Genomic DNA, 27,840 nt, shown 5'->3' with positions numbered 1-27,840 from the left:
TATCCTTGGCTGCGCTAGAAATAATATTGTGAAGGATAAAGATAAGATCTCAACACTGCTGTAGACTGATTGCTATTTAATGACACCAAGGAGAATTTCTGAGCGATTTAGGACGTTTTTCAAGGGCACATTTCAAGCACACCGGACAAGAATTATTATTGGTGGTATTTTATCTCAAACACTGACATTAGGGATATCAGAAACTGGCTCTCATTGGCAGTCAAATTTGGGCAGCTGAATCATGTTGCCTTCAGCCTATGTAGCTGTTAACGGAAAAATCCGAGGGCTCCCTTGGACAAAAACAAAGACAGCAACCAGGATAACTTGGAGCAAAACAGCAGCCTGTAGGCTTGGCCTTTATTGAACTGTTGCGACAGGGTGCTCCCCTCACTTGCAGGAGAGAGGAAGGACACAGAAAAAATGGTGTGCAAGGTCTTATAAAGACTTTTTAAATTCCCATCCTGTAGATCAAGACCACCCCCAGAAACATCAGACATACATCACAGAAAGGAGGGGTTGAGGGAGGAGTTGTGGTGGTAACCTGAGTGTCCTGTCACCTGGCTGGTTCCCCCATGGGTACTTTCCAGGTGACAGAGGGGAGTTTGCAGTTTCCTGCCCCCAGAGGGAAGAGCTGATTACTGTCCTTTGTTCCAGTCTGTGCTGAATCCACTCCCATATGCAAGTTCTTTGCGATCTTGATGGTCTTCTGTCTAGGACCATCAGGGTTGGCAAAGCAACTGGGCAGGGCTCCTGTGGATGTGCTGGTATGGTGAAGGGATTATGGCGCCCTGTATCAAAACTTCCCCATTTTGTAGTCCTTCCTTCACGGAGTAAAATAAAAGTGGAACAGTGCAAATCCGATGTATGGTTGATTTTCTATGAATTTATAACAGAAGCGTAGCGTATGTAGTGTGTGAGTGTGTGTGAAGTTTGTACAAACTGAATGATTGGGGGGGGGGGGTTTCCTGCTACATAGGTAAATCAATTATAGCTAAATCAATTAAACTTTCCAAAGAAGTCCAATTTGTCTGCAACACTACAGAACTAGAAGAAAACTAGAGGACGGTGTTTAAAGAGCCCCTTTAACAAGCCCAAAGCACACGGAGTTCAATATTAACAGAACATCCATATTTACCACCTGCAAAAAACAATCCTGTTGTTACATTGTTCTATTCCACTGAATGGGAGTAATTTTAAATCTTACAAGTACAGTACGTTCTCAACTATGTCAACAAAAAAGAAAGCCATCATCGCTGAGCTTTTGCTTCATTACACCAGAGTCCATTTGGGAGGAATAAAAGGCTTTTCTTATCTAACTGGGATAATATTGACTTTACAACAATCAAGTTTAACTTAACACTTCAGAAAAACGGGACACAGCATGTGATTCAATATGCCAGCTTAGAAGGTCCATATGGTTGGCGATCTCCTCGAAATTCACCGTTATCATGTTAAATTAGCTTGAAAAACACTTAGCACAAGTACTTTGATAATCAATCAAGGGATCGTTCAAAGTATTATTTTTTTTCATGCAAGTCAGGGAAAAGGGACATGAGGATATCTGGGGAAAAAATGTCTTGCTTTTACCCTGGTGGGTTATCCCTGTGATACTTACAGCAGAAGCGACAACTTGCTATTGTCCAGAGGTTTTCTACGCTAGAGTTATTTATACAAGAACTTTAACCCTGCCCTTCTATCATGCAAATATTACTCAGGGAAGCTTACAATAGTTAGGATCACAATTTCAAAGCAAAACAGAAACAATAAGTAGAGACAAGCATGACATAAAAACAGTGGGTAAAAGGTAGATTATAAAACTATCCTGCCCCCAAAGCTTTCTCTAACAGGTGCTAGAAACACAAGTAGGACCACCCCCACTCTAATAATAATAATAAAGGTAAAGGGATCCCTGACCATTAGGGCCAGTCGTGGCCGACTCTGGGGTTGTGGCACTCATCTCGCTTTATTGGCTGAGGGAGCCAGTGTACAGCTTCCGGGTCATGTGGCCAGCATGACTAAGCCGCTTCTGGAAAACCAGAGCAGCACACAGAAACGCTGGCGAACCAGAGCAGCACACGACTGGACCTATTGGTCAGGGGTCACTTTACCTTTACCTTTTTATCTGCAAATCAAATGCAAGCATATCCACATACACAATAAAGGAGATAGGTATGGAAGACTACAAAAAGGGAAAGGACCAGCGCTATGTAGGACAAGCAGGAATTGGGACACTGTCAAATCTCCAACCTCAAGCCAATCGGATCGCTATTGTGAACAAGTATTGCAGCACTGGACGTAAATTTAAAATTATATCCACGCGTGACACACCAATTTTCAAGACGGCTGTTTCATTGACAAAGCAACAGTATAGTCCAGGCATATGGGAGAAATAGGTCCTGCAACAAAATGTTACAGTATGCAGTGTTCCTGTTCAGGATTCCAGCCAGCCATGCCTTCTTTAGGGATCCTCCATTCTATTTTTTTCTCCTCCTCACAGTCAGCATTCGATGTCTGCTGTGGCATTTTTCAATCCTCACTGGGATGCTTTTTTGGGCGCAGAGGGGGATTCCACCTTAGGATCCCCCCTCCAATTTTTTATTTTGTACCTCTGTAAGTTTTGCTGTTTCCTAAGCTTCCTGGGATGTGGATGGCGCTGTGGGTTAAACCTCAGAGCCTACGGCTTGCCGATCAGAAGGTTGGCGGTTCGAATCCCCGCAACGGGGTGACCTCCCATTGCTCGGTCCCTGCTCCTGCCAACCTAGCAGTTCGAAAGCACATCAAAGTGCAAGTAGATAAATAGGTACTGCTCCGGCGGGAAGGTAAACGGCGTTTCCGTGTGCTGTTCTGGTTTCGCCAGAAGTGGCTTAGTCATGATGGCCACATGACCCAGAAGCTGTCTGCGGACAAACGCCAATTCCCCCAGCCTATAGAGCGAGATGAGTGCGTAAACCCAGAGTCGTCCATGACTGGACTTAGCTGTCAGGGGTACCTTTAAGCATACTGATGCCACTTTCATGGGCTTAGATGGTGCTGTTTTTGCCTACAAAAAGATCCACACTCAGAGTTTTCTATTTTTATATAGAATTCCAGGATTAAAAAAAAAAAAATTTAGTGCATGCATATCAGGCAAATACAGTGTCCTTTAAAATCCTATGATGTTAGCAGCCAGCTATCTTTCTTTGCAATATTAACTAGGTTATGCTGACTCACCGACGCAAGGTGCCTAAAATATATGCAAAGGTGCAGTCGCCAAAGAGGAAGATGAAAAACTAGATAGAAGAAGCTACTGCACAGTTTCACAACTAAGATTCTTTGTGTTGTTTCTTTTCATATACTCCTGGGGAAACAGAGGCCTAGTGCTGAGGGCACTTTTGAACTCAGAACCTTCTAGACAGGCTACTTGCAAGACTGGCTGGTTATGTCCAGAATCCATAACATGTGATTGATTACTCAAAAAAGTTAGTTCGCAAAAATGAACTGCTTCCTTTCTGAGTGAGCCCCCAATTTTTCAGAGCCAATCTGGTTTGTTTTTTTGTTTTTCTCAATTTATTTGTTTCATTTGGACAAACTATCCTATTTGTGATATACACTCTGTACATTCAGATCCCCAAATCATCATCTTCGATAAATAATGCCCTACACACACATTGATAAACATTGGCAACCCCTGGGAAGGCAATTCTGCAATTCACATTCAATTAAGATACAGTGGTGCCCCGCAAGACGAATGCCTCGCAAGACGGAAAACCCGCTAGACGAAAGGGTTTTCCGTTTTGGAGGTGCTTCGCAAAACAAATTTGCTATGGGCTTGCTTCGCAAGACGAAAATGTCTTGTGATTCCTGGGGGGTTTTTTCCCTCCCCGCCTTTTTCCCAAGCCCCTAAGCCGCTTAACAGCTGTTCGCTAAGCCGCTTAACAGCTGATTGCTAAGCCGCTTAACAGCTGATCTAAGCCGCTTATCAGCTGATCTAAGCCGCTAATAGCCTTTTAGCAGCTAATCCGCTAATCCCTTAAGCCTTTAATAGCCGCTAATAGCCTTTTAGCAGCTAACCCGCTAATCCCATAAGCCTTTAATAGCTGCTAATAGCCGCTAATAGCGCTAATCCGCTAATGGGCTTGCTTCGCAAGACGAAAAAAACCGCAAGACGAAGAGACTCGCGGAACGGATTCTTTTCGTCTTGTGAGGCACCACTGTATATTGCTAAATCTGCTTACCATATACTCTCAGCTTTAGACTCTAAAACAGAAAATATAAACCGGGAACCAGAAAAATACAGATTAGCTACTGCAAGCCCCATGGCCAAATCTGATTACCTGCTGGCTCCTCTGTTGCAGTTTCACAAACAAGAGGGGCGTGTGGAAGTAATGGGATCCTGATAAATTGACCTTGCTAGCAGTCTACTTTGGATGGCCAGAGCCTCAGTGCAGATCAGGAACGAAATAAAAATAATCTTTAGAAAACTGTTCTTTAATATTTAAATTTTAGATTATAGCTTGCCATTTGAATTTTTTTATGCTTGTTATGGTATCATCCTACAATGGCTTGTATTAGAACTTCTAATTTTTATTCCAACTTCCTCCTACAGTATTCCAGGAACCATCTTATAGGAAAGTTGTACAAAATGGCTACCCAGTAGCCATTTCCCCCCCACGATGTCCAAAAAAAGAAAAATTTCCATTACAAGGAATAAAAAACCCATAAATTTCATTCTTTGTTGAGAAAGAGCATGTCTTTGCAATAATTTTCAACATCAAAAACTTCTGGTTACATCATGCCCACGCGCTGTAAATTCAGGTTCTCTAAACCTAGTTTTTCCACCAAAAAAACTAGGCTACAACTACTTTTATAAAAAAAAATTAGGCATCTATAAGATCTTTTGAGTGCTGGTGTATTTTTTCCTGAAATCATCATCATTTTATCGAGCTCTGTGTAAAATTTCAAAGAGTTCTGATCATTGGTTATGGAGGAAAAAATAAAATGTACAGAAGTGAATCTTCTCCCGAGGGTCTCAAGAGGGACAGACAACGCAGATTTAACGAAACTTTGAAGTGCGATAAAATTAAGACCGTTTGAGATAGAGGGGGGAGATTTAAGGGGGTTTCTTTCAACCATAAGGGAAGAGTGTTCACCAAATTTCATCAACATCCAAGATGGAGGGTGACCTGACCTCGTTGAAATGACGTGTAATGACCCGATAAATCCTTAATGCACAACTCTTCTGAGAATTCATAGAATCATAGAATCGTAGAGTTGGAAGAGACCACAAGGGCCATCAAGTCCAACCCCCTGCCAAGCAGGAAACACCATCAGAGCACTCCTGACATATGGTTGTCAAGCCTCTGCTTAAAGACCTCCAGAGAAGGAGACTCCACCACACTCCTTGGCAGCAAATTCCACTGTCGAACAGCTCTTACTGTCAGGAAGTTCTTCCTAATGTTTAGGTGGAATCTTCTTTCTTGTAGTTTGGATCCATTGCTCCGTGTCCGCTTCTCTGGAGCAGCAGAAAACAACCTTTCTCCCTCCTCTATGTGACATCCTTTTATATATTTGAACATGGCTATCATATCACCCCTTAACCTCCTCTTCTCCAGGCTAAACATGCCCAGCTCCCTTAGCCGTTCCTCATAAGGCATCGTTTCCAGGCCTTTGACCATTTTTTAACTGCCCCTGTTTCCACCCAGAGCCACAGTGCCATGCACAGGCGATCCGTCAGCCTCTCCATAGCCCACTGCAGAAAATGAGGATGCTGCAACTCTAAATGAGGAAAATGCAACTCTGCCCAAATATTTTTGTTTGAAAAGACAAGGAGATACCCTGGGCCAGAACTATCTATTTTGTTCCCTTAATGCTGATTTTTCAGAAGGAAGAGGATTACTAGTACAACTACCAAAACAAAATCAGATTTAATGTTCACGCTTAAAGAAAGAAAAAGTGAACTACAGTGGTAGCTCTGGATGCGAATGGGATCCGTTCCGGAGTCCCATTCGCATCCAGAAGCGAACACAACCCGCGCCTGCGTGTCGCAATTCGCCGCTTCTGCGCATGACGTCATTTTGACCGTCTGCGCATGCGCAAGCGGCAAAACCCGGAAGTAACATGCTCCGTTACTTCCGGGTTGCCGCAGCGCGCAACCAGAAAATACTTATCCCGAAGCTACTTCAACCCAAGTTATGACTGTACAAGATCACACGTCTCTTTATTGTGAAGTCTTACAGAAAAAATTAACTCGTTCTCTTTACAGTCCTCTTCAGTCAGAAAAATAAAAAATAGAAATTACAGTTTTGTGAGTGCTTTTTAATGTGTGGTTAAAAGGAGTAACTCTTTCCACTTACAAATTATAACCTCTATAAGGAAAGCTATTCTAAAGCCATAAATTAAACCAAGCATTGCCAAGCTAAAATTACGCTCACTTTGAAGTTTCCCGCTTGTTAATATAAAGACTTTTCAGGCCCCACGAAGAGACTCGTGGAAACTGCAGCGCTGAAATTTATTAGGGAATGACCCTCAGCTTTGCTATCACATATAATCCAAAACAGTCCAGTTGCTTGAGAAATCTCAAAAACAGGGCAATTGTTCTTCTCTAACTGAAGGATAGGCTATATCGTGCAAAATGTAACCCAAAATTGTTAAGGCACCCTCCATAACATCCAGGACGCCTCAATCTGAGTGTATGTACAATTTAGGAACACACAGAGGAGGAGAATTTGGCCTTCCAGATGTTCTTGGACTACAACTCCCATCATCCTTCATGCTGGCTGGGACTGATGGGAATTGGAGTCCAAAGACTACTGGCTACATCTTCCCCAGCCCCAAGCTACTGCGGGGGTCCACATTTTTGGGATGCCCATTGCGCTGAGACAAAATCTATGGTTACCATCAGCCAGCCCTGTGTTTTCTCTGACTCAGGGTATCGCCTGGCATCCCGCTAAGCTTTCAAATCACTCAGAAACAGCAATGTTTCTTGCTGTTTTCCAAATAATCTCAGACTCTGGTGAGGGGAGAGACAACTACCCTCACCTGTGTCTTCCAAGGCTCAAGATGTGCATTTGAGGACCCTTTGGTGTCAAAATACGACATGGGCCAAGAACAGGGTGGATAAAAACCAATGGTTTTTTTTAAAAAATGGGTTTTTTAAATTTAAATTGGATTTTTAAAATAAAATGATTTTGGAGAGGAAATCTTTCTAAAGATAGGTTTTTTTTTTAAGTTACATTATAGTCCAAAAGCTATTCATAAGGATTTGTTTTAAATTTTTCATGTGTGCTAAAACTCGGTCTAAGTTGTTGTGGGTTTTTTTAATAGTTTAACCAAACCAGTTAACAAACATGGGTACATATGCTATAATGTTATTGTTTTAGTTAAACAAACTGTTTAAATTGTGAGTAAGGAAATGATTATTTTTCTCCTTCCAATAAAGTACAGCAGAAAAGTGGTCCAAATATAAACAGTTAACTTAGTAAACCTCACAATGATTTCATAATTATCGGTCTATGTATTTCTAATAGTATAACCAAATCAGTAATTTTTGATAGAACTGTAAAAGCTACTCTGAAAATTTATTATTCCAAAAACAAAACCTTCATCTGGTTGTAAATATTAAGATTATAGCAGCAAGAATGAGTCTTTTTGTAAAAAAAATGATTTAAACCAAGTCTTACTGACTAGTGATTTAAATCAAATCCACCCTGGCCGGGAACGATGAATTTCTGCACCTACCCAACAAAATGTGGGCTGCAAAAATCATTTCAGAATAAAGTAGTGTTCTAGCACAGAGCGACACTCATGGACTCAAATGTTGAGTCCATTGCTACTTTGGGCTTTGATGTGGAAGTGACGCTTCCAGTAGTTACCCGGAACTATATCCGGAAAAGCAAAGTTCATCTGCTTTCACACACACACACACACACACACACACACACACACACACATTCTGTGTCTGTATTGCTAGTTAATTCTGAACAACTACCGAAAGTTGTTGCTCCCATTCCTCCTATGACATGCCTGAAACAAGAGGTCAAAACTCGTACCCAGTACATCCTAATAAAGAAGCATTCAGAACACAGTTCCCTCCCAGGCTCCTGGCAGAGTTCCAGGAAACTGATGTGATGCGCAGTCTGGCAGATCTCAGTCCTACACAAAGCCTTTCTGCCATCAAGCTGATTTATTCCAGCAGAACCTTGCAGAAGTCTCTTAGCCTCCATCACAAGTGCTCAGGCTGAAGTTTTCTAAATGTGCTTTTGACTCTCAGGTCATGCAGCAGAGAAACACAAGTTGTTCATAATGTTTTGTTCTTTCGGAACAATGCTGCATTTTTTGTCATTTAGGGGTAGCTACATGGGGAAATGAGCTGGAACACAGCAAAGCCTAGGGCGCATCTATAAAGTACTTTGTTCCTTTAACATATCAGGCAATTTCTATGCATATATTTCTGAAAACGTTTTCAGAAATCTCCTAATGTCCTGGAATATTTAGCTCCCTTTTCTGAAAATTTGTTTCACAGTGGCACTTTGAGCTGATGTTTTTATATGTTGCTACGTTAAATGCTGGAAACCTCCCTTAATTTTAAGGCAGCCAGGGCAGTGTTAGAAACTGTGATAGAAAAGCTATTTGCCACAAGGCTCCTGGGTTGCGAGTGCCAAAACAAAGTGTATAGTTGCACACATATATTCAGCAACACTTTATACTTTTTGAAAAGCATGAACTAAAATGCGCTACTCTGCAGATCAGCTGATTTGTGCAACAGCGCAGCACCAAAAGACACGCAAATCAGCTGATTCATGAGGCAGCGCAGCAGGGGGGAAAATACACATGGCAACCACTGGCAACCATAATGTATATTTTGGCCACAGGAAGACACTATATAATGCCTGAAAATAGAAGGGGCAGTTTTAAAGTAATAGCTTCCGCAACCAAACATTTATCATCACTTTTGCGCGCGCACACAGACATGCATCTTCTCTTACTACACCAGTACAGTGAATAATTCTACTAAGAACTGTTTTGGTGACTGATCACAAACTCTGCACTAAGATCTCCCAGGTTAACTTACTACTTAAAAAGCCAACTTTTGACAGACCTGCCCGTAGCTACAATGAGTTACCTATTTATAGTCCAGTCCTGCATCTTAATAGGTCAGGCAGGTGGCATGAATGTTTGCTTGACACAAAACGTCCTTCACAGGAGAAATGTGCAGATGTGATGCTGCATGCTGGGCAAGTTAATATTCTGCACAAGGACATTTATTTCATGCTTCCTGGAAGTCACAATGAAGAAAGAGGAGCTTCGGCTTAAGTAGTTCTGTGATGGAATAAATCCAAATGAATGAGCTACCTCACAGCAAATCCTCAGTCACAGTGATGTCTTTAAACCATTTCTGGTGAAGCTGAACCCGTAGAATACATTTGCTGTAGCACAAGCCTGAGACTCACTTTGCAGATCTGTGGAACAGAGAACCCATGCATGAAAAGGGCAGAATTCTAGATAAACCTCCTACCCATTGTGCATCTACTATACAGCTAAAGTGAGAAGCTCTGTAAGAGGCATATATCACTTCAAAACTAACGTGGGGCTTGGTCCTCAGCTTTCCATCCCATAGTTTAGCACAGTGATGAAGATTGTGTTACCTGTGTTCTCTTGAGCGTTCCACACAGGAGTGGTCAACCAGCTGTGCAGCAAGAGTTTTCAAACAAGTTGGCTTTCATAGAATCATAGAGTTGGAAGAGACCACAAGGGCCATCGAGTCCAACCCCCTGCCAAGCAGGAAACACCATCAGAGCACTCCTGACATATGGTTGTCAAGCCTCTGCTTAAAGACCTCCAAAGAAGGAGACTCCACCACACTCCTTGGCAGCAAATTCCACTGTCGAACAGCTCTTACTGTCAGGAAGTTCTTCCTAATGTTTAGGTGGAATCTTCTTTCTTGTAGTTTGGATCCATTGCTCCGTGTCTGCTTCTCTGGAGCAGCAATCCTTGTCCAGCAAAACAAAGCACCCAGCCATTCTTAGAAAACCGATTTTTTTTAAAAAAATAATAATAATATCCTGCTTCCTTTGCATTATTCCCCTTTAAGCTTTGTCTGAAGCGGGTTGTTTTGGCATTTCAACTATTTAGCTGAGTAAGGGTAATTGTGGATCACATTGAATCAGAACCGGAAAAAGTTTGAAATTCATTGCATTTTGATTACACAGAGCCTCAGACAACTCAGCTTATTATAACAGCAGTTATCTTAGAATCATAAGCCTTTAACTTGCTTAAAGGTGGTTAAACTTGGGATAGATTTGTGCTCCAAGACATTCTGCAGAAAATTCATGCTAGTTTAACCAAAGTAGAGCATCTATACCAAGAGAACTTACCATTTCATTCCATGTTTCTGTCCCTGCCTGCCCTAAATAGAACAGATTGCAGGCAGCTGCGATTGCAAAACTGCTGCAGGCCACATGAACTGAGAGGCATTAATAAAAGCTTGTAAAGATCTCCAGAACTTTATAGAGCCAACCAAGTTTTCTAGGCAACAGATGTGACCTCAAAAGCAGCCCTGGTAAAAGTCACCAGAGCCAAGCATTTCGTGGCTACTGAGTATCTGATACCCCAGACCCACACTTCTCTCAAGAAGCTCCGAGTATCTTACACCTGGTTCCCGGATAATCTCATATATGGTGAGGCCAGAGCAAGCCAAGACCAGGTGCTCAACTTCAGCCACAACGCTGCATCGTGAACCTTCAGGGTATTCCAGCTAAGGTGCAGCTGGTGTTTTATTACGGCACAGAAGCAACCTGGACAGATTGCACATTGCTGGGATAGCACATATTGGCAAGAAGCAGCACTATGAGCCGGCAACACAAGTGAAGTTAGTTCTTTGTCATTGTCCTGTAACTGCAAGTGCCAAACCAAGAAACTGCCCATCTGGTTGCACCTTGAAGCAACCGCCATAGCTGAAGATTCGGGAATTGATGGGGTTTTTTCCATTAAAAATGAGGAAAATGCATGTCCAAGATACAAGGTCATAAAGGGAGCCCTGGAAGATCAAACCAGAGGCCCGTCTAGTCCCTCATCCTATTGTCACAATGGCAACTGGATGCCTGTGATAAACACAAGCAAGACCCAAGGGCAACAACAGCACAACAGCACTCTCCTTGTGATTCCCAGGAACTGATATGCCTCCAACAGGGGAGACCTCATGGTCTCCAAACCATGGACCTATCTCCTTCATTGCATCGGAATGCATTTGTCTTAAGAATCAGCATACTCCTGCATAGCAGACACAACTCGGTATCTCACATCTCCTGTGTGTTTCCTTCCTCCTCTCCAGGCACCTGAAGCAGCGGTTACGGAGGTTTCACTACGCAAAAGGAACATCTGAGCTAGATTTGGGTCCTGATTTCAAATATACTAATTCTCCGTATCTATGCATAGTTGTTGTTTTTTTTTAATCCCCTTAGCTGGAGTTGTCTAAAGCTAATGTAATGGGAGAGTGGTGGGATGTAACATGCGGAGATCTCTAGGGAAAGGTAACTGAAAATACCCAACAATATTTGGGTAGCAGAAGGAATGAACCAAGATTAAGTACAGCAGGGCCAGAATGTGTCCTATTGGAGTACAGTGGTACCTCGCAATATGAATGCCTCGGAAGACGAAAAAGTTTTTCGTTTTCTGAGTTGCTTCGCAAGACGGATTCCCCAACGTCTTGCGCCTTTTTTTAAAAACCGCCAATGCATTCCTATGGGAAACCGTCAATACACATTGGTGCTTCGCAAGACGAAAAAATTCACAAGACGAAAAAACTCACAGAACGAATTAATTTCGTCTTGCGAGGCACCACTGTAGAAAGATTTGGAAGGGAAGGTTTAGTGGCAAAGATGGATACTCCTGCTATTAGCATTTAAGTGACAGTTACCCAGCACTAAGTACTGAGGCTCTTACATATGCATTTATTCTCAGGGGTGGGGATTTTCTTCTAAGTAAACATGCATTGTGCAATACTCAGAAAATCAAATCATATTATTTCCCCCTTACAGCTGCTGCTGCACCAGAATTTGTTTTTTATTTAGGTGCAATGAAAGCACAGGTGTGTTTTGCATTCAGATGGCATATTTTTAGGGTTTAATTAGAAACACATCAGGACCTGCATATAGTTTACTGCTCCACCCGCTACTGCCCTATTTTGACTCTTGGCTCCCACTACAGGATTCAGAGAACAGCCTGGTTAGAGTCTCCTTCATGAATGCCGTCACTTGTGGGACTCATTCTGTATAGGAGACAGAACTCAAGGGAAGTACAGGCTGCCGTTCTCACACTGCTTTTCCCAGAGTTCCACTGCCATCCCCAGCACCACACTAACGTAAGTGAAATATTTCACCTGGCTATACATTAACAGGAATATACACCTCTGCAAATCTGGAAACCTATCATGATTCACCAGAAAGTTACTTTCCCTTCTGCATGTAACCACAGGGCAGAACAGACTCTGCAAAGAACCACCTTGGACACAACGCTACTCTCCTGGATTATTAGCTAGGTGTTCACAGCTTCAGAAAGGTGTGCATCACAGCTATCCATCACAGCCTTTGAGCATTACATTTGCAGCCCAATTCTAAGCAAGTTTCCTCCGAAGCTCAAGTGAGTCCAGTGATGCTTTTTCTCAAGCTACCGTGCACCTTGCTGTAGCCTTCAGATCGTTTTCACCAGAATGCTAGTCTGCTTTAGGAGACTAGACCAAAGCACATTCTCTCAGTCTGTGGATTCATTCTACTTTGGGGTAATCCGGGTGTTTCCCCCACAAGTCTGGTGTAAGAACCCTTGGAGCTGGGTTCAAATCTCACTTTGAGTTACAGACCTTTGCGGCGGCCCTAGCCTGGACGGGGGCCACGCAGGACCATTGCAAGGATACAAATGCGGTTTGTTTGCACACTCGGACTGGCAACACCCCGCGCGTGGCCTTCCTTCGGGGGAGGGCGGAGGAGGAGGAAGAGGCGCGCGCGACATTGCAGAGGCGGGCCGAGGAAGCCGCTGCGCCGCATGGCGCGGGCCGCTTCTTCATCCCTTGCGCGCCCGCGTCCAAAGCGCGGAAGAGGCGCAGCCCATCGCTCGACCCCAGCCCTCCCTCCCCCCGTCCCTGGACTTGCCTGGCTGGGGTCGGTGGCCTTGAAGACGTGGCACGCCATCGGGGACTCGGGGTCGTCGGGCTGCGCTTTGATCAGGTAGGCGAAGTAGGTGAGGTCGTGGCTGTTGTGGATGAAGCGCGCGATGTGCTGCGCCTTGTGCTCGAAGATGAAGACGGCCGGGTTGGCGGCGCTGCTGGCCGACGGGATGCAGCGCAGGTTGGGCGAGCCCAGCAGCAGCAGCACTTCGCGGGCGGGCACCGCGCTGGGCTCCTGCTTCTGGCTGCGCCGACGGATCTCGGCCACCAGCCAAGGCAGCATGGGCAGCGTGGTGCGCCGGTCCAGGCACGACCAGCCCACGTACCACAGCCTGAAGCGCTTCTCCCCCGACGGCGCCTTGCCGACGCCTTGCAGCGGGTCGGCGGAGGGCTCCAGGGGGTGAGAGATCGCCCCGTCCGAGCTCGCCTTCTCCATGAGGCCAGCAGGAGCCCCCGCCAAAGGCGTCCTCGGTTTCCTTCGCGGCGTCCGAAGAAGGAGCGCAGCCTTGCGCGGCCCTCGGAAAGCGGGTCACCTGCAGCTCAGCGCGGCTCCCGGGCGAGGAAACGGGCCGCAAGGGGACATCTCATGCCCTGCCGCAAGCAGCGAGGCAGCACGTCGGGGGCGGCGGACTCTTCGTGCATGGATCCCGGGGCCGCGATCCCTCGGAGGGGCTGCAGGGCTCCGGGGCGCGACGCTCTCCCAGCACCCGCCGCGCTCCTGCGGGTCTCGCCTGGAGCTGCGCGACGGCCGTCCCCGTCCGCGCCCGCCTCCTGCGCCCGCCCACCCCGCCGGGCAGCGCCAGTGAGGCGCCCGCGAGGGCTGCCTCCTCCCGCCTCCTCGGAGCGAGGGGTGGCGCACGGAAAGGCGACGCGCCTGGGGGGCGGGCTGGATGGCTTGGCCCGCCCTCCCCTGCAGTTTGCCCGCAAAGGAGACTCGCCGCGTCGTTTCCCGACGGCCAAAACAAAATGAGACGCGCCTCCCTCGCTCCCGGAGGCTCCCCTTCCCCGCCTCGACGCGGCTGCAGAAGCCGATCCGGGCTCCAGCCTAGGCGGAGCGACGGTCCTCTCGCCGTCTGCGCATCCTCCGCGCCCGGCGCGCATGTGTGCGCGTCGGGCCGCACATGCCCAGCAGCGGACGGGGAGCAAGGAGCGGGGTAGGCGGCTTCATGCACGCACCCTTCGCGGTCCGATGGCTGCCGCAGGGCGGATCTAGCGGCAAGATCCGGCAGAGGCGTCGCAAGCGCGATCCTGAGCCGGTTAACTTGGAAGTTTAAGCGGGGGCTTCAGTGGCGTCTTTTGCGCCCGGGTTGCGCGCCTGCCTTCTTGCTTGGTAGTCGCCGCCGTCGAACCAGCGCAACTTACGCGTCAAGGCTCTAATTTACTCTTACTTAGGCGGGCGGGGAGGCGAGAGGGAGAGGAAACAAAGGGGGGAGGGGAGCTGATGGACCGAGGGATTTATTGTGACATAAGCCACAATAACGCCACAAGGGGCATAATTCCCAGCCCTGTCGTAATGCAGTGAGCATTGCTGGCTATTACTCCCTGAGGTGCTTTGAGGTGAAAGAAAAACACCCAAGATTCAATATTAAAAATAAATGAAGCTATGATCTGTAGGTGAGGGTAGCCTATGGGTCTCAAGCCCCTGAGTTAGGGACGTTCCCTGCATGTGAAGACAGGCTCCAATGGATTGAGCAGATGAGACCATTAGCAGGTCCAAGGGTGGAAAATTTGGTTTCTGCACGTGCTGTAGAGGGAAGTGGGGGGCAGGTGGGGCTTGTCAACCTGGGAAGGTTGCCCATCTAGGAGAAGAAAAACCCTGACCCTAAACCTCCGCTGCCTTGCCAAATTTTTCCACGAGAAATTAAGGAGTAAACCCCACACCCATCCCTGAAATGGTTGGGTGGGGGTCTTGTACGCCACCTTTTGGCAACTCCTGCTCGGCTTTCCTCTGGACGGGGGTCCCAGGCCCTGTGGAGGTGCTGCTAAGAAAGAATGATGACCTGGTATGCTGAAGTCAGAGCAGTGGCGTAGCGTGGGTTGTCAGCACCCGGGGCAAGGCAAGTAATTTGCGCCCCCTCCCCCGCTGCACTGTCCCTCCCCCAGGTAGTCCCTCGCTCTCTCTCCGCACCGCACGCCTGGCACCCTCCCCTCCGCTGTGGGCGGCGACCCGGCGGCTCGGATCGGATTCGCACAGCCAGCACTGCAGTGAGAGAGAGTGAGTGAGCCAGGTAGGGGCAGAGAGCTGCGAGTGCGAGCACGCCCCCCCCCTCCGATGTTGCGCCCGGTGCGGCCGGCCCCCCCTGCACCCCCCACGCTACGCCACTGAGTCAGAGGGACTTACGTATGAAACAAGCCCACTTAGGAGGATCTTGCAGCAGGTCAAGTTCAGGGTGTAAGAAGCCCCATCGAGCTCTGCCTGGTGTGTCATGCTTGCGCCCAAGGCCAGACCATGAATCGTCTGAGGAGCAGTGGTGGCTGGTGCCCATTGGAACCGCAGAGCCAGTGTCAATTATTTCTAGTTTTGGCCTCCGTGCTGAGTTGTCTGAGGACAACGCGGAGGAAAACTGAAAGCAGGCAGGTGGGGACTGGCTGGCTGGCCGCTGATTGAGGCTGGTGCCCAATTTGCCCTAAAGGACCATCTTATACACTAGACCAGTGGTTCCCAAACCCTCGCCTTCCCCTTTTAAAAAAATCAAAGGCTGCTACTGAAGCCTGTTTACTTGAAAGCAAGAACTCCTGAAACCAGCAGCCTTCTTTTGAGGGTAAATACCATTATGATCAGGATGTAACATCCCCAACAGTAAAAGGCACTCCCTCTCTCCTGTCTCATGATCCGGGGATCCATTCACATCAACCCATCCAATAATCCCCCCTCATCTCCTGACAGGCTTATCCACTTATTTCATCATTTGGCTTCTTATCCCTTAATCCGCCTACCATTTGTTATCCTCAAAGCCCTGCAGTGGCTCGGTACTAGGGAGAAAGTGTTTCAATGGCATTTTGCTCATGGAAGTCAGTGTTTAGGGTTCATATTTGGGTATGCTAGGTTGCGATCATGACTGTTAAAACACAAGCACACACACATGCGCACGCACAAACACACACACACAGAGGTTGGCTGTGCAGCTCTACAGCTAGTTTGTTGTTGTTGTTTAGTCATTTAGTCATGTCCGACTCTTCGTGACCCAATGGACCAGAGCACGCCAGGCACTCCTGTCTTCCACTGCCTCCCGCAGTTTGGTCAAACTCATGCTGGTAGCTTCGAGAACACTGTCCAACCATCTCGTCCTCTGTCGTCCCCTTCTCCTTGTGCCCTCCATCTTTCCCAACATCAGGGCGTTTCCAGGGAGTCTTCTCTTCTCATGAGGTGGCCAAAGTATTGGAGCCTCAGCTTCACGATCTGTCCTTCCAGTGAGCACTCAGGGCTGATTTCCTTCAGAATGGATTGGTTTGATCTTCTTGCAGTCCATGGGTCTCTCGAGAGTCTCCTCCAGCATCATAATTCAAAAGCATCAATTCTTCGGCGATCAGCCTTCTTTATGGTCCAGCTCTCACTTCCATACATCACTACTGGGAAAACCATAGCTTTGACTATACTGACCTTTGTTGGCAAGGTGATGTCTCTGCTTTTTAAGGTGCTGTCTAGGTTTGCCATCGTCTTTCTCCCAAGGAGCAGGCGTCTTTTAATTTCGTGACTGCTGTCACCATCTGCAGTGATCATGGAGCCCAAAAAAGTAAAATCTCTCACTGCCTCCATTTCTTCCCCTTCTATTTGCCAGGAGGTGATGGGACCAGTGGCCATGATCTTCGTTTTTTTGATGTTGAACTAGTTTAGTAATCCTCAAACTATCCTCGAATCCAGTTCCCTGGGGAGGCTGCTGGCGCAGCATCTAGAATCTGCCCTCAAATGCAGAAAGGGCCAGTTGCAGCACTAGAATAGCACCCATCATCCTAGGAGACTGCAGGTAGGAACTTCTGCATCAGAGCTTGTGCTGGCTCTTTGCTGAGTGTGATGGAGCCCAAGGATTACTTATTAGTCATTATTGTCACAACAGCTTGAGATACAGATCTTCCTCCTACTCCATGGGTAGGCAAACTAAGGTCCGGGGGCCGCATCTGGCCCAGGCGCCTTCTAAATTCGGCCTGCGGACAGTCCGGGAATCGGCGTGTTTTTACATGGGTAGAATGTGCTCTTTTATTTAAAATGCATCCCTGGGTTATTTGTGGAGCATAGGAATTCGTTCATTATTTTTTTCAAAATATAGTCCGGCCCCCCACAAGGTATGAGGGACCCTGGACTGGCCCTTCTGAAAAAATTTGCTGACCCCTGTGACCTACTCAGTAGGTTTTTCTATGGAGAGGCTGGCTTAGATAAACAGAAGATGGGACTTAAGCACTTTAAACTCTTGTTTCATTATGCAGTTTGCAACTAGTACAGTATCTTCTTTTTGCTGGTGCTACAGCGTTTTACACTGTGCTCCATTTTTTTCCACCTTTTCTACCTGGTTGCTGTACGTTCATCTATAAAATCAGATAGATAGATAGATAGATAGATAGCAGCAAGAGATGATAGAATATAGCCAAAGGTGACTTCAACTTAAGCCTTTTCTCCAGTGAGCCACTGGCCTTATTATTTCAATTTCTACAAAATTCCAGAGGATTCTACACTGCCCTAAAATATTCACTGCCCCTGTTGATACAATAAGCTGTTTGGAGGTCATTTAGTAGCAGTTAAAAGGCCTTTCAGTAATTTCTACAGGTTTGTGACAAGCCAAGAAACTTGGCAAAATACAGAGTGGATGAACTGTTGACTTCTACCCAGACCCTCCATTGAAGAGACCATGACTGTGGAAGGACAGCAGCAGACAGGGACTAAGGGCTTATGCATCAAATTATAACTTCCTAAACTTAACTGCTTCAGGGCTAGTTTGGGAGGAAAGGACATGGGTTATACGTCAGGAAAGAAGAGAGCAATCACTTTAAGCAAGTGGTCTGCAATAGAACCAAAGCTGTATTTAATAGCCCATAATGGGCTAGCTGTTGTCCTTGTCCATGGAGTTTTCTTGGCAGGGATACTGGAGTGGATTGCCGGTTCCTGCTCCAGGTGGATCACGCTTGGTCAAAACTCTCCACTATGACCTGTCCATCTTGGGTGGCCCTGCATGGCAAAGCTCATAGCTTCTCTGAGTTATTCAAGCCCCTTCGCCACGGCAAGGCAGTGAGTGATCCATGAAGCTATGGTTTTCCCAGTAGTGATGTATGGAAGTGAGAGCTGGACCATAAAGAAGGCTGACCGCCGAAGAATTGATGCTTTTGAATTCTGGTGCTGGACGAGACTCTTGAGAGTCCCATGGACTGCAAGAAGATCAAACCTATCCATTCTGAAGGAAATCAGCCCTGAGTGCTCACTGGAAGGACAGATCCTGAAGCTGAGGCTCCAATACTTTGGCCACCTCATGAGAAGAGAAGACTCCCTGGAAAAGACCCTGATGTTGGGAAAGATGGAGGGCACAAGGAGAAGGGGACAACAGAGGACGAGATGGTTGGACAGTGTTCTCGAAGTTACCAGCATGAGTTTGACCAAACTGCGGGAGACAGTGGAAGACAGGAGTGCCTGGCGTGCTCTGGTCCAGGGGGTCACGAAGGGTTGGACACGACTCAACGACTAAATGACAACAACAACAATGGGCTAGCTAAGGGACGTGGGTGGTGCTGCGGTCTAAACCACTGAGTCTTGGGCTTGCCGATCAAAAGGTCAGTGGTTCGAATCCCCGCGACAGGGTGAGCTCCTGTTGCTCGGTCCCTGCTCCTGCCAACCTAGCAGTTTGAAAGCACGCCAAAAAGTGCAAGTAGATAAATAGGTCCCGCTCCGGTGGGAAGGTAAACGCCGTTTCCGTGCACTGCTCTGGTGTTGGTGTTCCATTGCGCCAGAAGCGGCTTGGTCATGCTGGCCACATGACCCGGAAAAACTGTCTGCGGAGCGGACAAATGCCGGCTCCCTTGACCTGTAAAGCGAGATGAGCGCCGCAACCCCGGAGTCGTTCACGACTGGACTTAACTGTCCGGGGTCCCTTTACCTTTCATGGGCTAGCTAGGATCTTTAAAAAAGGGAACATGAATGCATACAGGTGACAGCCAGACAGTTTTGCTTATCAGATGCAGCCTCCTCGGACCACTCCTGATTTTCAGAAGGCCCAAGGTTCTGCAGTCTGGGGCATGCATGGAAAACTACAAATCCCAGCCTAAAATTACTGTGTTTAAAACGTCTAGCAGCAGACAAGTACATTCACACACATTCTTAAGATTCATAAGCAAAAGGCAGCAGACAATCAGGGAAATAAAGGTTTCCCATTAGATTTAATAGAAAACAAGAGCATTTTGGGTTTCCAAAATATGTGGCATGCCACGTTTCATGGGTAACAGGCTAATCAATATGCTTGAGCTAAAAATTAACAGAAACCACAAGCTTTATAATTGTGGCCTGACAGCACTCAGGCAACATCTCCCGCAGAGTATCCCTTTTCTGGGTTCTTCTGTATGGTGGAAATCCTATGCCCACTACATTTGCTCTTAAGCAGCACGTCCTTCTACATATGTGTAGCATTTCAGTATATAAGAAGGCATTTTACAGGCCTTTGAACATGAAGAGTCCAGCAGATGGGCAAAGTCGCGTAGGAAATTGAAATGACACCTTCTCTTAGCAAAAACCACAATGTTTTAAGGCAAACAGGAACAGCTCATTTGGTTCAAAACAAGCTGCACAGCAGATGCTCAAACTGTCTCAAGGACGGCTGCCATTTCCTTGAACTGATTGTAGAAGTTCTAAAATGGAAAGAAAAGGAAAGGATATACGATTATTTGGATACACAGTCCATGAGATGTAGCAGCCTACTTCAAACTGGTGGCCCCCAAATGTTTAGGACTAGAACTACCAAAATCTCTAACCGCTGCTCAGGCTGGCAGAGGCTGATCAAAGTTACAGTCCAAAATATTGGGGAAAGCTGACCTACAGTGTTTGGCTTGTATGTCCAAGTTCAGATCCCCAGTCAGGGCATTTTCATACTTCTGCATTGCTTCAACCTCCCTTCTATCCTCTAATTTCCAAATTCTCTCGCTTTTTCATTCTAGAGCCAATCATAGTACACCGTTACACAAAACGTATTTCAAAAAGTCAACGCATTTCCCCAGTTTTCGAGTCTTAAGTTAACAGGAACACAGAAAACCAATGGCGTTTCCATTGCAACCCAGTTGATTTGTAACCACCTTAGAACAAGTGCCAACCTTTAGAAGGGGTTATGTTATTATACAAACCTGAAATTGTGGGACCGTCATTTCAAATGTTTTGCTTGTGATGTGGCCTGAAGCATCTGCCACTTTTACTGCCATCGTAACATAAGGAGACTTCAGAGATTTGCAGCTGTCGGAGCTCACTGCCATCCCCAGCTTCCACTGAAAATCAATAAGCTGCAAATAAATAAAGAGGGAGGAAAGAATCAGACACCGTGACCAATACCAGTTCTTTGAGGCTGGCAGAATGCGCAGGTAGTGCGTTCAAATGCAGTACCAAACCATGGTTTGGCATTCCATTAAACAGACTTGGGCACATGCGCAGTTTCTTCCCCACGCTTGCTCCTGTTCCCTCCTTGATACAGTGGTGCCCCGCAAGATGAATGCCTCGCAAGACGGAAAACCCGCTAGACGAAAGGGTTTTCCGTTTTGGAGGTGCTTCACAGAACAAATTTCCTATGGGCTTGCTTCGCAAGACGAAAATGTTTTGCGAGTTCCTGCGATTTTTTCCCGCTCCCCACCCCCTTTTTCTAAGCCGCTAAACCGCTAATAGCCTTTTAGCAGCTAATCCGCTAATCCCTTAAGCCTTTAATAGCCGCTAATAGTCGCTAATAGCGCTAATCCGCTAATAGGGTTGCTTCGCAAGACGAAAAAACCGCTAGACGAAGAGACTCGCAGAACGAATTAATTTCGTCTTGTGAGGCACCACTGTATTCTGGTTCACAGCAAACCAGATTGTGCTAATTCAGATGTGAACCAAGTTGTCGTTGATGTCAACAGAGCTGCGGCAAACCTTGAGTGCCACATTAAAACACAGCTTAGAAACCAATGGTCATTTAATTAATAATGATGTTTTTTGGTCTGAACCCAGGCTCATGGTTTGCTTCCCCCAAACAAACCACGAGCCCCAGTTTGCACAAAACAACATTCCTACATCTGCAGCTCAGAGATAGCAGCCAGAGCCCTGGAAACCTTTGCACAGCATGCAATATTGTGCTGCTCGTTCATGTTAAACCATAGTAGGGTTTTTTTCTAAATAACTATGGTTTAATGTGGTATGCAAACCAGGACACTGTGTCATGGGACAACAATAATATGCAACTAGAATTTTACACCATGCTCTGCTGAAGGAGGCTACCCCAGTGCAAACTTCCTTTGAAACAAATTGTTTTACCCGTCCAACAACTGCTACATTTTTGGCATCTTCCGACACTGCGATTGAGCTGCCCTGTTCGTTCCAGACGTGACGAAGAACCTGGACAGCTTGTTTGGGCAGAGTACCAGCTGCACCTCCTAGCCTGGTAGACAGGTCTTCTGGCGAGAGTTTATCTTTTGCTGCTGTGCTAAACAAAACAAAAAAAAAGGAAAGGAGGGGAAAGGAGGACTTCACTGCTAGATTTTAAACAGAAAAGAGCTGATTTTAAATTTTGCTTGTCCCCCTGGAAGACTGTTTTACACCTATTTTAGCAGGGTTTTTGTAAAAAAACCAAATAAAATAAAATACAATTAAACAAAATTAGATCATTTATCATGACATGAGCCAACAGTGTGACGCGGCAGCTAAAAAAGCCAATGCAATTCTAGGCTGCATCAATAGGAGTATAGCATCTAGATCAAGGGAAGTAATAGTGCCACTGTATTCTGCTCTGGTCAGACCTCACCTGGAGTACTGTGTCCAGTTCTGGGCACCACAGTTCAAGAAGGACACTGACAAACTGGAACGTGTCCAGAGGAGGGCAACCAAAATGGTCAAAGGCCTGGAAACGATGCCTTATGAGGAACGGCTAAGGGAGTTGGGCATGTTTAGCCTGGAGAAGAGGAGGTTAAGGGGGGATATGATAGCCATGTTCAAATATATAAAAGGATGTCACATGGAGGAGGGAGAAAGGTTGTTATCTGCTGCTCCAGAGAAGCGGACACGGAGCAATGGATCCAAACTACAAGAAAGAAGATTCCACCTAAACATTAGGAAGAACTTCCTGACAGTAAGAGCTGTTCGACAGTGGAATTTGCTGCCAAGGAGTGTGGTGGAGTCTGCTTCTTTGGAGGTCTTTAAGCAGAGGCTTGACAACCATATGTCAGGAGTGCTCTGATGGTGTTTCCTGCTTGGCAGGGGGTTGGACTCGATGGCCCTTGTGGTCTCTTCCAACTCTATGATTCTATGATTCTATGATCATACTTGGGGCTTGCTCTTCCTCCAGTGAATTCTGGAATTATCTCACAAAGGACACTGTCAAGGAGGTTAAGCAGAGCATCATGGTTTGCCTTGGGCCAATGGTGTACCAAAGAATATGTATGAGGAATCCCTATATATCGTAGATGATTATAGGGCAGGCTAACAAACTAGGCTATAAGGGTAAATCAGTATTTTTAATTCACAGAAGCACTGCTCATAATTACAGATACTAATTTTCTTCCATGCAGTAAACAGTAGCAATATAGTTAAAGAGACCCGAGGACTATGTTTGCTTACCTGAATACAAAGGAAATGGCATTAACAACCTTTTCCAGGTCACTAGTGACTATTTCAATCCCAGCTGCCTGAAATCTCTAGGAGAGAAATGCAGTTCATAGGGTTGTAGCAGAGGACAAATTCATAATGGGTGTTGTTAATATGCATGCAATATTGTTTTAGCAATTCAGTTTACCTGACATAGTTCCACTGTGTTCACAGCTGGGATCTGACACTGAAGATTCTGAATGATTTGCTGACACTGCAAAGAAAAAAGGTTTCAAATGGTTCTTAGATGACAACTACTTGCTAATTGCAAATGCAATTTGTGGGAATTAAAAGGATTTTTTGTGTGTGGAACAAAGCAGCATTCATTTGCTTTCAATGGCAATAGAGTGATAAAATGGTGGTAGAAGAATCCCTGGTTTTAAGATCAATATGGTATTTTTAAAAAATTGTATTATTAAGTTAAATAATACAAACAAATCTGAAGTTTATCCTGGAGACAAATAAAGAAGCTTTCCTTAAATGTGAAGTGGTAGAGGGTAGAATTGTTTATGAGCTGTGTCACCTATGCATGTTTACTCGGAGGTAAGCTCCACTGTTTTCAGTGGAGTGCATCTCAAGTCTTAAAATATATTCCAGACAGCATAGCTCCATCCCACCATCCTCTGAAGCAAAACTGCTTTTCTTTCATGAAACTGCGCATCAGAAATACTAGGAAGGGAATTAAAAAACCGTAAGGCACGCAATGGAGCAAAATCGCTATAAAATGATCCATGATTAAAAGGGAGAAAGGAGTTACTTACTAGCTCTGCAAACAGATCCTGTGGTATTGTTCTGATGATGTCCGCGGTGCTGCCAAAATCTGCAAAACACAAGATTTTGAGCTTCACATTTACCGTATTTTTCGCTCTATAAGACGCACCAGACCACAAGACACACCTAGTTTTGGGGGGAGCAAAACAAGAAAAAAAATATTCTGAATCTCAGAAGCCAGAACAGCAAGAGGGATCGCTGCGCAGTGAAAGCAGCAATCCCTCTTGCTGTTCTGGCTTCTGGGATAGCTGCGCAGCCTGCATTCGCTCCATAAGACGCACACATATTTCCCCTTACTTTTTAGGAGGGGAAAAGTGAGTCTTATAGAGCAAAAAATACGGTAAATCACTGTGCAACTGGCCACCTGTGGGTATCTCGCTGGCAGTAGCCTGAAGAAAATCCCCAAAATTGTGCACTTCGCTGGTGGGTTTAAACCCCTCAGCTGCACCTGTTTGCCTTGGCACAGCAAAAAATAGTGCTTTCCCCAAAACACCTTACGCTCTGGCTCATATGAACAGCAGGGCTCCACAAACTGAACTGCTCCACAAATGGTTTTCAAAAGCTCTTTTAATAGAATTTGGACAGCTGTAGTCGCATACATCCATAGAGCAGTTTTGTTTTGGGGGATTTATATTGTTAATATTCCTGGAGGGAATTTTCGTAGCACAAAAGTGGAGAACAGATGCCGGGCCATCAAGAGAAGAATGGCACATTAAAATATTAAAATGTATAGAACGTGGCAGCATGACAAATAGACGTAAGAAATATTGACGGTAAGAATTTAAAAAGAGGACTGGACGTTATATATAGAACATATGGAAAATATAAGAAGAAAATAAGTGTAACAGACTGGGGGGGAAATACTCAGCAGTAGATGTGACAAAGCGGAATAGTGTAAAGTAATGAAAATAATTTAGTAGAATCAGAAAAGGCAGTCAAAAAGACAACAGATAGGAAACAAGAGAAAGAGTGGAAGAGGAGTTAAAATTAAAGCTCATAAGAGTCAATTAAACTGGAGGAATATGTTACTGTTATTATTTACAGATATATGTCTTATATTTATTTATTTTTCTCTTTCTCTCTTACTACCACAGGCTTGAGTGTAACATACTAATGCACTGATATGATAAAACAGAAAAGCAAATATTTTAAAAAAAACACAAAAAAGGTATTTTGCTGTTAGATAAAAAGTATAAACATTGTATTATTTAACCCAACTAATGAATGAATAAGGAGAAGTTGTTTTCTGCTCAATAGTGGCTGCAAAAATATTAGAAAGTGAATCAAGCATCTCCTAGATATCTGTAGTCCACACAAGTATGGAATGTAGTTTTTTTTTTGAGGGGCAAAGCATACACAGAAAGATGCCAGGAAAAATTAGGTGTTCACTGGGCGGGGGGTGGCAGGAAACACTTAAGCAGGCATAGGCAAACTCAGCCCTCCAGATGTTTTGGGACTACAACTCCCATCATCCCTGACCACTGGTCCTGTTAGCTAGGGATGATGGGAGTTGTAGTCCCAAAACATCTAGAGGGCCGAGTTTGCCCTGGACTTAAGGGTCTGGAAACAAAACCTTATTTGGAACTGTTGCGAGATTTGGATAAGTTTAGCCTGCAAAAGAGTAGGCAGAGGAGACAAGATACTCAACTATCTCAAGGGCTGTCACATGGAAAATGGAGCAAGCTTGTTTTCTCCTGATCAGAAGGTGGGATTCGAACCAATGGCTTCAAGTTACAAAAAGGGAGATTGTGGCTAAACATCAGCAAGAACTTTCTGGTGGAGAGCTGTTTTGACAGCGGAACAGATTCCCTTGGGAGATTGTGGACTCTCCTTCCTTGCAGGTTTTTAAGCAGATATTGGATGGCCATCTGTCAGGGATGATCTAGTTGTGATTCCTGCACTTCAGAGGGTTGGACTGGATGACCTTCAGGGGTCTTTCCAGATCTACACTTCTATGATTCTAGGATAAAGAAACTGTAGGGCAATTATTCTGAGGACAACCTGAAGCAGCGATGGAGGATGTTGTTGCACTTTGATTCCTATCAGTCCCAGGCAACACAGCCAGGGGTCAAGGATGAGCTGTAGCCCTCTCACAAAATCTAAAGACCCACTAACCACCCTGAGATCTACAGGTGAAAGGCGATATGCAAGTTTAATAAATAGCAAATAATAGCAAGGCATAGCTTCTAGGTATGGCTAAAAGTGAAATAGAGGGCTTACTTGAGAGCAAGCACGTTGAGAAGGCAGCTTGCAAAAGACACACAGGATAAACACCACCTATGCACTTGAAATAAAAAATTAAAAAACTGTCCAGGAGCACCTTAGAGACAATTTTTTTTATTTATTTCGACTGCATCAGACCAACACGGCTACCTACCTGAATCTAGAACCACCTATTTAGGAAGTGGGAAGGGCTGTTTAGGGAAGCTTTTAATATTTGATGATTATTGTATTTTAATATTTTGCTCGAAGCGGAAGATGGGTGGGGTATAAATAATAAACTATTATTATTATTATTATTATTATTATTAAGCAGAGTTAGGAAGCAATGTAGACCAGGAAGCACTTGAGGCGATGGGTCGGTTCCCCAGAACCCTCCTCATTTACACCCTTAGCTTTAATAATAATAACAATAACAATAATAATAATAATAGTTATTCCACGCCTTTTTCAAGGAAAAAAACCCCACTATGTTCAACAAGGCTTACTCCCGGGTAAAAATATATGGGCTTTTAGCCCTCCCCGCCTTTTTTTTTAAATAGCCTCCACGGCATGCTTCCTCGCTCAGTCCCCAAAGCGACCAACCTCTCCCCAAACTCACCCCACGGTCCGAGCGGCTTTCCGAGCCCCATCGCGGCGACTCCCGCAGCCATAGACATCAAAGGACGCGCCTCCCACTTTGGAACGCCTTGGAACGTCGACGAACAACGAGCGGCTCCCTGATTGGTCACTTCGCGGCAACAAAGAATTTTTCTCCTTCCGAGACTTCCCTCCTAGCCAATCAGAAGCCAGGGTTTCCCTCCGTTGTTTCCGATGGCGGAGCTTCTTCCGCTCTTGGTCGCTTTGGCCGGTTTACGAGCATGCATTTTTGCCCGAGGGAATCAGTTGACTCTCGCTGGAATAAGTCGCGGCCGCTTCCCCCTGAAAACGCTCCTTTCTCCCCTCCTCCCGCTGAATTTTATTTCTTCTGGACTACAACTCCCATAACCCCTTGCCGTTCGTCATGCTAGCAGGGGCTGATGGGAGTTGGAGTCCAACGTTCACCCAGAGGTCTGTGGGAATCTTTGGCTGGGCTATCATTTAAGGCGGGGCTTGTTTGGGAGCCGAGTTTTGCTGCAGCAGCGTTTTTTTATTTCTGTTTTGGATCCTATTGATTTATGTGGAAATTGTTCAATTTATTTGGGCACTCCCCCCCCAGCAAATATTTTTAACGGGATATATGTATGTATAATAATATAATATAATATAATATAATATAATATAATATAATATAATATAATATAATATAGCCTAACAAAACAATCCTTAAAATATTGCTTTGTTTTGAACACATCTTAAGATTCCCAAACTGGAAACTCATGGTCCAGTCATCACAGACAGAATAAAAAATGCTTATTATGTCCAATCCTATGTATCTTTAAGGACGCGGGTGGCGCTGTGGCCTAGGGTTTGTCGATTGGAAGGTCGGCGGTTCGAATCCCCGCTCCTGTTACTTGGTCCCAGCTCCTGCCAACCTAGCAGTTTGAAAGCACGTCAAAGCGCAAGTAGATAAATAGGTACCGCTCTGGCGGGAAGATAAAGGGCGTTTCCATGCGCTGCTCTGGTTTGCCAGAAGCAGCTTAGTCATGCTGGCCACATGACCCAGAAGCTGTACGCTGGCTTTCTTGGCCAGTAAAGCGAGACGAGGGCCGCAACCCCGGAGTCGTCTGCGGCTGGGCCTAATGGTCAGGGGTCCCTTTACCTTTATGTATCTTTACTCAGAAGCAAGCCCCACTCTATTCAGCTGTGGTCCCTTTCAGCTAAGTGTGCGTATGATTGCATCCTAAACCCCAAAGTTCCATATCTTCTGGACTGCAGCCCTTCAGATACTGTTGTTTGACTATGGCATGCTCGTACCATGCATATGATACCACTTTAAACAATCGTG

At 45.6% G+C, this 27,840-nt stretch overlaps 2 protein-coding genes and 1 long non-coding RNA gene across 6 annotated transcripts in view; 1 reads left to right on the top strand and 2 right to left on the bottom strand.

Annotated features, from left to right (window-relative positions):
* Positions 1-14,525, bottom strand: part of TBC1D4 (TBC1 domain family member 4) — a 99,255-nt gene extending 84,730 nt beyond the window's left edge. The window contains exon 1 of one of the 4 annotated variants that reach the window (XR_014510071.1): positions 13,122-13,571. Coding sequence is in view for 3 of the 4 variants with exons in the window: in XM_083435778.1 (XP_083291904.1) it covers positions 13,122-13,571 (450 nt within the window). In the remaining variant the exon portion in view is untranslated. Of the gene's footprint in view, positions 1-13,121 lie in introns of all 4 variants that reach the window. The other 3 variants (XM_083435778.1, XM_083435780.1, XM_083435779.1) reach the window with 3 other exon arrangements.
* On the top strand, positions 12,980-20,385 carry LOC310675391. Its single transcript, XR_014510094.1, has 3 exons — positions 12,980-15,157; positions 15,467-16,272; positions 16,966-20,385. It is a non-coding gene; the product is annotated as an uncharacterized lncRNA (long non-coding RNA).
* COMMD6 (COMM domain containing 6) lies at positions 19,485-26,827 on the bottom strand. Its single transcript, XM_083435905.1, has 7 exons — positions 26,515-26,827; positions 23,684-23,742; positions 23,071-23,136; positions 22,896-22,972; positions 21,597-21,765; positions 20,447-20,599; positions 19,485-19,957 (listed from the first exon to the last, which is right to left on the bottom strand). The coding sequence occupies exons 1-7, from the start codon at positions 26,570-26,572 to the stop codon at positions 19,907-19,909; spliced, it is 633 nt and encodes a 210-aa protein (XP_083292031.1). The 5' UTR covers positions 26,573-26,827; the 3' UTR covers positions 19,485-19,906.
* Between the last annotated feature and the right edge of the window lie 1,013 nt (positions 26,828-27,840).

This window comes from Podarcis tiliguerta (assembly GCF_965153285.1).
Source record: "Podarcis tiliguerta genome assembly, chromosome: 4".
NCBI classification, from domain to species: domain Eukaryota; kingdom Metazoa; phylum Chordata; class Lepidosauria; order Squamata; family Lacertidae; genus Podarcis; species Podarcis tiliguerta.
Note: the sequence above shows the minus strand (reverse complement) of the source record. Positions and strands in the feature narration are given on the sequence as shown.